The sequence below is a fragment of the Scyliorhinus torazame genome, chromosome 17 (genome assembly GCF_047496885.1).
Source record: "Scyliorhinus torazame isolate Kashiwa2021f chromosome 17, sScyTor2.1, whole genome shotgun sequence".
Taxonomy (NCBI): Eukaryota; Metazoa; Chordata; class Chondrichthyes; order Carcharhiniformes; family Scyliorhinidae; genus Scyliorhinus; species Scyliorhinus torazame.
Window position 1 is genome coordinate 100,981,555 of NC_092723.1, and position 14,241 is coordinate 100,995,795.

The 14,241-nt window shown below is 48.3% G+C and overlaps 1 protein-coding gene across 1 annotated transcript in view; it reads right to left on the reverse strand.

Annotated features, from left to right (window-relative positions):
* The window catches only part of LOC140394020 (uncharacterized), a 186,087-nt gene extending 172,305 nt beyond the window's left edge, over positions 1–13,782 (reverse strand). Inside the window, exons 1-2 of the mRNA XM_072480791.1 lie at positions 13,183–13,782; positions 3,769–3,852 (exon numbers count right to left, since the gene is read on the reverse strand). Coding sequence (XP_072336892.1) covers positions 3,769–3,852; positions 13,183–13,683 — 585 coding nt within the window. The 5' untranslated portion in view covers positions 13,684–13,782. The remainder of the gene's footprint in view (positions 1–3,768; positions 3,853–13,182) is intronic.
* Between the last annotated feature and the right edge of the window lie 459 nt (positions 13,783–14,241).

Below are 14,241 nucleotides of genomic sequence, written 5' to 3' on the forward strand. Positions count from 1 at the left end.
GTTGAGATAGAGATTGAAGCCACAGAGTGAGTGAGGAATATCTTTGTGAAAACCGGGGGCTGCTGAGACTAAGCAGAGACGGGAGTTGGTGGAACAAGAGGAGGCGCTTGAAGGAGAAGGCGACAGAGGAGTAGGGGGACAAACAACAAAAATTTGCATTTAAAATCCCTTTGCAGGAGTGTTATCAAACAAAAAGTTGACACTAAGCCAGATTTTAGCGCAGCTGGCCAAAATAATTGGTATCAAGGTAGTACGTTAAAGGAAGAAAGAGAATAGGCTGGGATTTTCCAGCCTCATTGTGGTGGTACCTGCACTCGGAGATTTGGTGGCCGAGCCAAAACTTAATTGCCTTTCGGTGGGACCGAATGATCCCAGCGGCATGCACAGCTGGAAAATGCCCAATCGTAGAGAGTTTGAAAGAGAGAATCTAACCATCCCCCCTTGACATTCAATGGCATTACCATCGCTGAATCCCCCACAATCAACATCCTGGAGGTCACCATTGATCAGAAACTGAACTGGACTAGCCATATTAATACTGTGGCTATGAGGGCAGGTCAAAGGCTAAGAATGCTACGGCGAGTAACTCACCTTCTGACCCCTCCTCCCAAAGCCTGTGCACTATCTACAAGGCACAAGTCATGAGTGTAATGGAATACTCTCCACTTGCCCGGATGAGTGCAGCTCCAACAACACACAAGAAGCTCAACACAAGATTGCTCCCCCTGCCAGAAACGTTCAATCCCTCCACCACCGACCAACAGTGGCAGCCATGTATACTATCTACAAGATGCACTGCAGTAACTCACCAAGCTTCCTTAGCCAGCACCTTCCAAACCCACGACCATTACCATCTAGAAGAACAGGAGCAGCAGGTACCTGGGAACCTCACCACCTGGAGGTTCCCCTACAGGTCACTCACCACCCTGACTTGAAAATATACCACCTTAGCCTTCACTGTCGCTGAGTCAAAATCCTGGAACTCTCTTCCTAAAGGCACTGTGGGTGTACCTACACCTCAGGGACGCAATAGTTCAAGAAGGCAACTCACCACCACCTTCTGAAGGGCAACTAGGGTTGGGCAATAAATGCTGGCCTAACCAGCGACGCACACATCCCGTAAATTATTTTTTTTTTAAAATCCAGAGCTTAAAGCCTAGGTAACTGAAGGCATAGCCATCAATTATACGAATGCAGAAGCCTTGCTTATAGAACTGGAAGAGGTTATAGAGATAGGAAGGGACGAGGCCATGGAGACAAGGATGAGAATTTTAAAATTGAGACATTGCCGGACGAGGAGCCAATCTAGATCAGCGAGCACAGGAGTGAACAGTGCGAGTTAGGAATTGTTGCACGTTTCCCAAGTTCCAGTTTGTGGAGGGAAATGGGAGACTGGCAAGGAAAATATTGGAATATTGATGGTTGGAGATAACAAAGGCATGGGCGAGACTTTCAGCAGCAGATAAGCCGTGTCAGGTGAGATGTTTCTGAGGTGGAAATAGGTAGCCTCAGTGACGGAGTGGACCTGTGTCACAGAGTCATAGCGGTCTCTCGCACAGAAAAGGCCCTTCGGCCCATCGCATCTGCGCTGGTCAAACCAACCACTTAAATATTCTAACCTCATTTCCCAGCACTTGGCCCATAGCCTTGTATGCTTTGGCATCGCAAGTGCACATCTAAATATTTAAATGTTATGAGGGTCTCTGCCTCCACCTCCTTTCAGGCAGTGAGTTCCATAGTCTCAGCACCCTCTCGGTGAAAAGGTTTTTCCTCACATCCCCTCTATACCTCCTGCCCCTTACCTTAAATCTATGCCCCCTGGGGAAAAGTTTCTTCCTGTCTACACTATTTATGACCTTCATAATTTTACACATCTCAATCATGCCCCCCCCTCGGTCTCCTCTGCTCCAAGGAAAGCAATCCAAGTCTATTCAATCTCTCTTCATAATGGAAACTCTCCAGCCCAGGCAACATTCTGATAAATCTCCTCTGCTACCACATCTCTCCTATGATGTGAATTCCATAACTGCACACAATACTCTGGCTGTGGCCTAACCAGCATTTTATACAGTTCCAGCATAACCTCCCCGCTCTTCAACACTATGCCTCAGTGAATAAATGCAAGTATAACATATGTCTTCTTACCCACTTGATCCACCTGTTCTGATATCTTAAGGGACTGGTGTACATGCACAATAAGGTCCCTCTGATCCTTGGTGCTTCCCAGGGTCCTGCCACTCATCATGATCGGGAATTTATCCCAGGATCAAACACAATACCAAGTTTGAGAACCAGATTTAATTCAGCTTCAAGCAGTGACCATGGAAAAGGGTGGAGGTTGTGGCAAGGAACAAAGTTAGTCTTCCCACCATTTAGTTGAAGCAATATTTTGTTCTTCCAGTACTGGATGTTGGAAAACAATGTGACAAATCTGAGATAGTGAAGACATGAAGAGAGGTAGGTGGTGGTGAGGTAGAGCTGGGCACCATCAATGAACATGTGGAACTTGACCAAGGTGACATTTGGTGAGGAGGGACACGCATTTGCCATGGTGGTTTGGGTGGCATTAGGTAGAACCAGGCTTTGCTAAAAGGCAAAATGTCATTACCTATGAATTAAGTTTCCCCAAAGTCCTTGGACACATATCTGGTGTTTCGAACATCACTCCTCACCTGTTGAAAACTAGTATGGAATTAAAATTGAGCCACATGTACTTTGCCAAGCTTCCCTGTACCAGATTTCCAATATTGCTATAGCAATGATTTAGACCCAGAAACTGAACTCTGCTGAAGGTTACTATAGAAGTCCAAACCACGCCACTCTCAGCCCTTACTTCTTTTCTCAGTCCCCCTCAATATTCTTTCTCCCTGAATATTGGATTGAAAAATCCAATGGGAAAAGGCCATGATATAGAGAGGGGACAGGCAGTAATGTGAAATGAGGTGAGGGGAGGGATATTGCAATGTGGAGTCAGTTCAGGGGAGAGGGAAAATTGAGGGGCACCATATGGAGGGTGTTGAAAGGGTGCCTTCCATCCTGAATTGTAGACACCTGCCCTTACCTTGCTCCTTCCCCACCCAATTTCAAAAGCCCCCTCAAAATGCCTTTCACCCTGCCTTTAATCATCTCCACTTCTTCTCCTATTACTGACCCGATCTCATCAAGCCCCTTGCCCGCGTTCGCTTCTGTGTTTACCTTGGAATATTTTGCATTGTCAAACGTGCTGCATAAATGGAAATCATGGTTGATGTCTTGGAGGATCCAGGAAAATGAACAAAGCTAACCGAGGATGCAATTGTGGCCTCTCCTCACTAATCATGGTCAGAATGCTCCAACTGTTGCAATTCACTTTTCCCGCCGGCAGCGCACCCCACCACCATCCTCCCTCCCCCACCCCCCACCCCCCACTCCTCGCCTGCAGATTTCCCAGGTGGTTTCAATGGGAAATCCCGGGAGTATAGAATCCCGCTGGCAGCGAATGGCGCGCTACCGAGAAACAGGCAGCTGGGGGAACCGGAGAATCCCTCTCCATGTCTCTAACGCAGCTCCAGAAGAAAGGGGGCCAGAATTTACGAGTCTCCGTCAGGCAAATCTACTTTCAGACAGGTGGCAAATATCTAAAAATTGCAATATCTTCATAAAGATTTGCCAAGTATGGCGGAAAGATAAGGAAATCGTTCATATTGACAATAAGGGGAAAAGCACAAAGATTGGACACAATCAGTCAAGAGTTTGCTCTGCAAATATTTAGGAGTGCTATTAACTTACTTTTTCGAGCTCCTTCCTCAGTGTTTCATTGGTACCAGTTAATTGATTAATTGCATTCATCAATTCCTGTAATGTTGACATAGCCTGAAAGTACAGATAGAAGCATGATTATTTTGCTTGCTGATAAACATATTAAAGTAACTGTTCAGATTATCATGTACTCTAAATACCATCTACAGCAATAACAGAAATTCTGACATTTCTAATAGTTTCAAATGCAGGCATTTTTCTGGCATTTCTGTAAAGCTAACAAAACACCCGTATACTATGTCAGAGACCAGGATTCCTGCAGTCGCCAAAATAACAAAATCTATTCAGATTTGAGATACTGGAATAGCAGGTGACTGTTCACCCGGAAGGGTGTAAACAGGGCCGAAATGCCGAAACGCTCCGGGAGCATGGGACTTTCAAACCAAGATTCAACACTGAATGCCACAGAGTGACAACGTGCCAAAGGAGTAATTGGGGATTTGCTAAGTGAGAGCAGACAGAGTCCTGCTATTGCCAGCTCGAGTCCCAAATGGTACGTTGCTTCCCTAGAGCCAGGATAACATCGTAAAAATGGTGCATGGCATCTCAGTGAGGGGGATAGTTGGAATGGGGAGGGGGGAGAGGAAGGGTGGGAAAGAGAGCCTGCAGAGATGATCCATTCAAAATCAACGTTATAGGGAGGAAGATGATTGAGGCCCTGCAGTCAGATTTGAGGAGCAAGAAGGAAGTTACAAGACAGAATCTCACAGGTACCAATCTCTGGATCACTTCCAGTCCCACACACTAGAGGGAATACAAATATAAGAATACGACAGGTGTGACAATTGGATGATGTTAGGAAAATTGGATTATAAATGTTGTGGGCGGGGAAGGCACGGTGGCACAGTGGTACCTCACGGCGCTGAGGACTGGGGTTCGATCCCGGCCCCGAGTCACTGTCCAGGTGGAGTTTGCACATTCTCCCGTGACTGTGTGGGTCTCACCCCCACAACCCAAAGATGTGCAGGGTAGGTAGATTGGCCATGCTAATTTGCACCTTAATTGGAAATAAAAATTGGGTACTCTAAATTTATTTTTTAAAATGTTGTGAGCAATTCAAGAGTTAAAAGCCTGGGGTTAGAATATGTTTGTTTAAAAAGAATTATGTGCTGCAGGGCATAGGTGGTTTTAGGAGTCTGCAGGTGAAATTGACTACGGAATGTGGTTTTCAGTCTTGGCTAAGGCACAGTGGTTTGCCTGGGGAATTTCCTGGGGAGTTAATGTATTTTGCAGCCTGCAGACATTAGTTGTTTTTCAGTTTGGGGAGATGAGGTCATTGCTGGGTGGAGCCTAGTAAGGCAGAGAGTTATTTTTTAAAGCATTAGAGAGGCAGTTGGTGGCGAAACTTGAGAGAAGAATTGAATTCTGACCTGCCTGATGCTGAGTCCATAATTCTTCCACAGTAAGGTAGATTGAGAGCTGTATGTTTCTATTCTTGTTGTTTAATGGGAAATTGAATAGTACTGTTTAAGGTGTAAACTGTAAGCAGTTCTTTTTGGGTGTGAGTTAAAAAGTTTAATATTGTAGTTATATTAAAGTTTCCTTTAAAAGAAAAGCCCTATTTCTTCATGCAATCACTCCTAGAGTGAATCATTCTTTCTGCACAATCTTTCAAATGAACTAAAATATTGGGGTTTCGGTCCAGTATCCTGGACACTGTTGGGGTCTGGTCTGGGATTGTAAAACAGGTTAACACATAACACATCGGGCAGGGCTTCAGACTCCTGGACCATTGGGGCCAGTTGTGAGGCAGGAGGAACCTGTTCAAGAAGGACTGGCTACATCTAAACAGAGCTGAGGCCAATATCCTCGATATCATCCAGACTCGAATCATGTCCACATGTTTTGGGCTTGTCCAAGGTTCGGGGGATTCTGGCAGGGGTTTGCCGATGTTATGTTGGAGGTCTTGAAGGTGAAGGTGGTTCTGAGTCCAGAAGTGGCGATCTTTGGAGTGTCAGAAGACCCGGGAGTCCAGGGGGCATGAGAGGCCGATGTCTTGGCCTTTGCCTCCCTGGTAGCCCAGAGGCGGGTCTTATTGGAATGACGGGACTCGGGGCCACATACGAACTTTCGGGGCAATAAATGCTGGCCATAGAATTCCTGCAGTGTAGGAGGCCATTCGGCCCATCGAGTCTGCGCCAACCTTTGAAAGAGCACCCTACTTACAAAAGCCCACTTCCCTGCCCTATCCTCGTAAACCAGTAAGCCCACCTAACCTGCACATCTTTGGACACTAAGGGGCAATTGATCATGTGGGCAGCATGGCAGAAAGATGGTTAGCACAGTTGCTTCACAGCTCCAGGTTCCCAGGTTCAATTCCCAGCTTGGGTCACTGTCGGTGCGGAGTCTGCACGTTCTCCCCATGTCTGCGTGGGTTTCCTCCGGGTGCTCCGGTTTCCTCCCACAGTCCAAAGATGTGCAGGTTAGGTGGACTGGCCATTCTAAATTGCCCTTAGTGCCCAAAAAGGTTGGGTGAGGTTACGGGGATAGGGTGGAGTTGTGGGTTTGGGTAGGGTGCTCTTTCCAGGGGCCGGTGCAGACTCGATGGGCCAAATAGCCTCCTTCTGCACTGTAAATCTCAAGGTCTATGATCTATGGCCAATTCACCTAACCTGCACATCTTTGGACTGTGGGAGGATAACAGGGCACCCAGAGGAAACCCACACAGATACGAGGAGAATGGTGGTTTATGGGCTGGAGCAAATAATATAGTGACATCCGACTGAACAGCTGATCCACAGGTTGACAACCATGAAATCCCAGAGTAAAGCCTCCTGCTCCAGCAGCTCACCTCTTCTTTCCATAAATCTCCACTGCCCCCGCCCCCCGCCCCCCCCCCACCTCCACCCTCTGATCTGAGATCTCACCAGCGCAAATCTCATTTTTGGCATCTCGAGATTTTTATGGCCATGGAGTGATTTGTGCCCACGGCTAATGGGCCCATTAAATCACACCTATAAATCACACCTAAAGTAATTCTGTCAACAAGCGATGGAGCAGCGAAAGAGGAGCACCACCAAACCCTCCCCACTCCGACACATCCCCCAATCCCCAAGCCCAGCAAACCGGTAAGAGATCATCATAGTTACCTGGTCTCCCCACGTGGTGATGGTTGCTCCTGACTCCGGTAAACTATCAGTGCGGACATGAGCAGACTATTAAGTGGGCACTTATTGGCAGAATTGCTGGGTAGCCACACCACTGTGATTTTCACCACTGGTAATATGCCATGGTGGAGGGAAGATGTCGGGATCCCCTCCCAGTGCTTTCTGCCACCATATTACCATCCCTCCCACTTCCCAGTCCATTTCCCAAAGCGGTCTATAGCCCTTTCCTATGGCCTGACATGTAAGGGTGGACATATATCCCCTTGACAAAATGTTTGTGGTCAGCCCATCCACCCAAACCCAGCTGACCCACAGGGAGCAGACTTAATTGTCCCCATCTGGTAAGAAATCGCATCCTCGCAAGCTGCCAGCTAATCTGATTTCCCGGCAGCTCTGTAGTGCCTGCAGCACCTGATTTGAGTAATGGTTGCAGTATATGAAGAATCATAAAATTCCTACAGTGCAGAAGGCCATTTGGCCCATTGGGTCTGCACTGACCCTCTGAAAGAGCATTCCATCCAGGTCCAATCCCCAACCTATCCTTGTAACCCCACCTAACCTTTGGACACTAAAGGGCAATTTAACATGGCAAATCCACCTAAACTGCACATCTTTGGATTGTGGGAGGAAACTGGAGCACCCGGAGGAAACCCACGCAGACACAGGGAGAAAGTGGAAATTCTATACAGACAGTCACCCGAGGCCAGAATTGAATATCTTCCCTGGCACTCTGAGGCAGCAGTGCTAAGCACTGTGCCACCATGCTGCCAAGAAGTGTCACGGATCCTAGATTTCAGGTCATCACTACATTTTGGACAGACCTGCCTAGAAGACCCCAGAGAGGGAGGGTGTTTTAGAGGCCAGGTGAGGAGGCTTAAAGTGGGATGTACAATCTTGGGAGAGGGGCTTCCAATGGGCCCAACAGACATCCATACCCAAAAAGGAGGTAACCCCGTCCAATTCATGCCCAACAGAAGGCCGCACCATGAAAGCGACTGGACCACCCATCCTGCCTCTGCCTTTCCCTGCTGGGCATGACATAGAGGTGGAGGCTAGATGAAGTCCGTAAGTGGTAAATAAAGAGCTTCAAGAGGCCCAAGAATGGGTGGGCTGCCTGATGCCTCCCCCACCCGTTGTAACATGGAAGGCAGGTATGGAGGTGGACAGAAAAGTGGCAGGCAGACCACCTGCTCTGTTTTATGAGCTCTCCAATACCTGGGCCACACCTTTGAAAAGAGGTTTCTGGTTTTACTTGTATTTTGTTCTTGAGTTGGAACAGTTAAGGGGGAATTCATTAAGGGTTATACATAGATTACTGTAGCTGTGTTGAGTCTTTATGGTTGTAGTACTGTCTGTTAATCCCCCCCCCCCCCCCCTAGGTGGATCGAGTGCACATGTTACTGAGGAGGAGACCCAAGGCGGGGGAGCAGCTGAGGGCGATGGTGGTATGACTGCACAGATATCCAAGGAGAAGATTCTGTGGTGGGCAAAAGGAGATGAGGAAGTGCACCTTGGAAGGGAATGTGATTCGGGTCTACCAGGATCTGGGTGCAGAGATGGCTGAGCGCTGAGCTACGGTCAAAGTTCGGGCAGCCATTGAGAGAGTAGAGCAGAGGTTGGACGCACATAATGCGTCCCTTCAAAAAGTGGAAGAGTCGGTGGCGGACCATGAGGGCCGGTTGGCCTCGTTGGAGGCACAGGTTGCGCTCATGGCCAATTCACCTAACCTGCACATCTTTGGACTGTGGGAGGATAACAGGGCACCCAGAGGAAACCCACACAGATACGAGGAGAATGGTGGTTTATGGGCTGGAGCAAATAATATAGTGACATCCGACTGAACAGCTGATCCACAGGTTGACAACCATGAAATCCCAGAGTAAAGCCTCCTGCTCCAGCAGCTCACCTCTTCTTTCCATAAATCTCCACTGCCCCCCCCCCCCCCCCCCCCCCCCCCCCCCACCTCCACCCTCTGATCTGAGATCTCACCAGCGCAAATCTCATTTTTGGCATCTCGAGATTTTTATGGCCATGGAGTGATTTGTGCCCACGGCTAATGGGCCCATTAAATCACACCTATAAATCACACCTAAAGTCATTCTGTCAACAAGCGATGGAGCAGCGAAAGAGGAGCACCACCAAACCCTCCCCACTCCGACACATCCCCCAATCCCCAAGCCCAGCAAACCGGTAAGAGATCATCATAGTTACCTGGTCTCCCCACGTGGTGATGGTTGCTCCTGACTCCGGTAAACTATCAGTGCGGACATGAGCAGACTATTAAGTGGGCACTTATTGGCAGAATTGCTGGGTAGCCACACCACTGTGATTTTCACCACTGGTAATATGCCATGGTGGAGGGAAGATGTCGGGATCCCCTCCCAGTGCTTTCTGCCACCATATTACCATCCCTCCCACTTCCCAGTCCATTTCCCAAAGCGGTCTATAGCCCTTTCCTATGGCCTGACATGTAAGGGTGGACATATATCCCCCTGACAAAATGTTTGTGGTCAGCCCATCCACCCAAACCCAGCTGACCCACAGGGAGCAGACTTAATTGTCCCCATCTGGTAAGAAATCGCCAAAGGAAGCTGAGGTAGAAAGTGGATGATTTGGAGAATCAGTCGAGGGAGTAGAATCTCCGGATTCCAGGTCTGCCCGAAGGCACTGATGGAACGCAGGCCACAAAGTATGTAGAAAGTTGCCCTTGCTTCATTTCAGCTGCTGGTCTTCCCGAGGCTGGGATAAACCACTTGACCAGAGTTAAACCCGTAAGAAAGAATCAATGTGTGGCCTTATTATAATATTTAAATTGCTATCCTACTTCTTGGGAGAGCGGGTTGGCTTCTACTTCACCTCCATTAAACCTGAGAGTGGACAGCTTGGAGTAACATTTAAGAATTTATAACATTCTCTGACCCTCACATATTTGAGAGGAGTTTAAATTACTCCCAAGAACCAGGTCCATCGTCGCCTTCTCAAGTGCAGTTAGGAATGGGACATAAATAGGGGCATTGTCACTGGCACCCATGTCCCATAAATGAATAAAAAGAATGAGATCATTGCTGATCTGCATGTCAAGCTCCATTTATCTAACTTTGCTCCATATCCCTGGATATCCATAGTATGCCTACGGTGCAGGAGGCCATTCAGCCCATTGAGACTGCACCGACCCTCCGAAAGAGCACCCAAGCCCACTGTCCTGCCCTATCCCCCCCTAACCTGCACATCATTAGACACACTAAGGGGCAATTTAGCATGACCAATCCACCTAACCTGCACAAGTTTGGACTGTGGGAAGAAACCGGAGCACCCGGAGGAAACCCGCAGACACAGGGAGAACATGCATACTCCACAGACAGTCACCCCAGGCCGAAATCAAACCCAGTCCCTGGTGCTATGAGGCAGCAGTGCTAACTACTGTACTAACAAAAGTCTATCAATCTCTGTGCTGAAAATTGTTGCCAGAAGTTCAGAGCCTTTTGAAAAAGGTTCCAAATTTCCCCTACTGTTTCCCGATTGTCCTGCCTCAAATTATAATATAATATTATGTTCTTGATTCGCTTGCTACCTTCTCAAATCCTGTTAACATCTTAAACAATGAGTAAATCATCAAGTTCTGTACTCAAGGAAATACAAGCCAAATTTATGTGGCCTGTCCCTATAATTCAACCATTGAAACCTCAGCATCATTCTGGTAAATCTGCATGATATCCCCTCCAAGCCTGATATAAATCAAAAAATTGTTATGACACAGGAGGCCGTTCGGCCCATTGTGTCAGCACGAGCTCTCCGAGTGAGCAATTCACCGACTATCATTCCCCTGCCTTCTCCGTTAACCCTGCATATTCTTCCTTTTCAGATAAGTCTAATTCCCTGCTGAATGTTTCAATTGAACCTGCCCCTCCCACTCAAACCCCGGCCACTGGTTGTATGAAAAGGTTTCTCCCTCCTATCACTTTTGCTTCTTTGACAGATTATTTAAATCTTTGCCCTCTCGTTCTCGATCCTTTCATGAGTGGGAGCAGTTTCTGTCTTCCCTGTCAGTCCAAATGACTTGATTTTGAAGATCTCTTTTAAATCTCCTCTTAACCGTCTTTTCTCAGTCACGGAGATTTCAGAAAATACATGAAGTCAATCTGCAAACTTCCCAGCTTTCTCTGTTGCAGGGACAGAGTGAGATTGTTGCCTTGAGATTTCAGATGGTTAAAGGTTTACCAGACAGGGAGGATGGAAGTTGAGGAAATGCATTCGGAAGGCAAAAAGCATCAGCAGGAAGGCCACAATCGCCCACCATTCAACCGTGAGCCAATCTCATCCGGCAAAGTCTGGAGTGGGAGTTGGGAGGGAAGTGTTTACAGCGATTTCCAACACTATAATGGGTAGATTTACAGCCCATTGCTACCTGTACCTAGCCAACCCTCAAATGAACAGAATTATTCATTCAAATTTGGTCACATATCTGATAACTTAACCACTGTGGACAGCAGGGTGGCACTGCTGCCTCACAGCGCCAGGGAACTGGTTTCAATTCCAGCCTTGGGTGACTGTGTGTAGTTTGCACTTTCTCCCCACGTCGGCATGGTATTCCTCCGGGTGCTTCGGTTTCCTCCCACAGTCCAAAGATGGTTAAGTGGATTGGCCATGTTAAATTGCCTTAATGTCCAAAGATGTGCAAGTTAGGTAGGGTTATAGGAGTAGGGCAGGGGAATGGGCCTGGGTGGGGAGCACTTTTGGACCGAATGGCCTCCTTCTGCACTGTAGTAAGGATTCTATGGATAAACAGACAGTACTTGCTCCTGTTAATTTTTTATTCATCCTATGATGCTTTTGGATGTCTTTAAACAGCGTGGAGATGCTGGCGTTGGACTGGGGTGAGTACAGTACGAAACCTTACAACACCAGGTTAAAGTCCAACAGCTTTGTTTCAAATCATTAGCTTTCGGAGCACTGCTACTTCCTCAGGTGAATGAAGAGGTAAGTCCCAGAATAGACAAAGTTAAAGATGCAACACAATGCTTTGAATGGGAGCATTTGCAGGTAATTACGTCTTTACAGATCCAGAGAGAGGGGTAATCCCAGGTTAAAGAGGTGTGAATTGTCTCATCCAGGACAGTTGGTAGGATTTTGCAAGCCCAGGCCACATGGTGGGGGGTGGCACGTTTCGTTTGCGGAAAACAATGGTTTGTTTGAGGTTGCGCGGTTGTTTGAAGGCAAGTAGTGGGGGTGTGGGACAGAATACCCTTCGTCGTCCAGTATTTCCCCGGAGAGGAGAAACTACAACATCTTCTTCGCTGCCTCCAACACGTCATCGATGAAGATGAACATCTTGCCAAGGTCATCCCCACACCCCAACTACTTGCCTTCAAATGACCGCACAACCTCAAACAAACCGTTGTTTGCAGCAAACTACCTAACCTTCAGAACAGTGACCACGACACCATACAACCCTGCCATGGCAATCTCTGCAAGACGTGCCGGATCATCGATATGGGTACCACCATTACACGTGAGACCACCCACCAGGTACATACTCATGCGACTCGGCCAACGTTCTCTACCTCATACGCTGCAGGAAAGGATGTCCCGAAGCGTGGTACATTGGCGAGACCATGCAGACGCTGCGACAACGGATGAACAGACATCGCGCCACAATCGCCAGGCAGGAATGTTCCCTTCCAGTCGGGGAACACTTCAGCAACCAACGGCATTCAGCCTCTTATCTCCGGGTAAATATTCTCCAAGGCGGCCTTCAGGACGCGCGACAACACAGAATCGCCAAACAGAAACCTATAGCCAAGTTCCGCACACATGAGTACGGCCTCAACCGGGACCTTGGATCCATGTTGCATTACATTCACCCCCCACCATCTGGCCTGGGTTTGTGAAATCCTACCAACTATCCTGCCTTGAGACCATTCACACCTCTTTAACCTGGGATTACCCCTCTCTCTGGATCTGTAAAGACTTAATTACCTGCAAATGCTCACATTCAAAGCATTGTGTTGCATCTTTGACTTTGTCTATATAAATGTTTCTGGAACCTACCCCTTCATTCACCTGAGGAAGGAGCAGTGCTCCGAAAGAGTGATTTGAAACAAAGCTGTTGGACTTTAACCTGGTATTGTAAGACTTCTTACTTTAAACACTTTAAACGCCGGCATCTCCACATCATTTAAACAGTGTGGCATAGACTATTTAACCATCTAGATAGTGTTTCTATTTTAAAAGTAGCACAGCCATCAATCAATGCAAGTTCCAAATCATTCCCCCTTACCTTATTGACCCCTTCTTCGTTTGCTTCAACTTTCTTTTTGACTTGCATCAGCTGCCACATGTCCTTCACCGGGCCCGTGCTGCTGCTGGTGGACGTGGAGAACCTGCGGAGTGGCACTTGGTCAGCAGCCTGGCTGCGGGCCAGCAGCTCGGGGGCGCTGGGTAGCTGGCTGAGGGACTCCATGACAGTCTGCAGCTTGGCCACCTTCTCCTCCAGCTGGTGGAAGAGCGAGACCGCCCTCCCGTTTTCCACAGACCGGGGGGACCTGCTGGGGGACCTGCCGGCGGTGCCGCCGCCCTCCTCCTGCGCGGCGCTGGTCGGGGTCTGCGGCTTGATGAACTCATTCTCCACCTCTCCCACCGTCTTCTGCGCCTCTCCGATGTGCAGCTGCTCCAAGATGCCGTGCAAGAGGGCATGCAGCGCGTTGAAGTTGCAGACACCCACCTCGGGGGTGCCAATGGCCAGGTTCGCCAGCTCGGTTAAGGTGAACGTGTGTGTCATCTTTCTAACGATCACACATATGTCTCTCTTTTTGTGTTATTGTATTTTAATGCTAGCTCAAAAGTGCAAACCAAAGTCAGCGGCGAGCAATGGAACTTTATTGCCACCAAAGAGCCGCCCATTGAGCAAGCCCACCCAATCAGCCCCCCTTCCCCCAACCTTTGCTTCACCACAGTTGCTAAGTGACCGGAGCTGCCCCCATGGAAACGCCTTTATTCGGACTGGTCCTCTGTCACCTGGGCTGCAAGCAGCCAAGGCAAAGGGGCTTGGGTGACGTTTCTGCATCAGCTTCATCCCAGCTGATTGGTTTTGTCCAGCTCCAACCGGGGATGAATGGTTTCGCCCTTTGCATTGCCAGCAACAAGGCTTTTCCTATCTGCTCTGAACACATCTGGGGGTCCATGGCAGCCAGTGTGTTCCAAGGACTTAATCTGTGAACCCATACCGACCTTGATGGCTCGCCTTGGGCTTTGTCTGATGACCTTCTACTGGAGCAGGGTTGCCCATCACCCGTTTTCTCACTGACCCTCCATATCCAAGTGTGATTTCCCCACAATG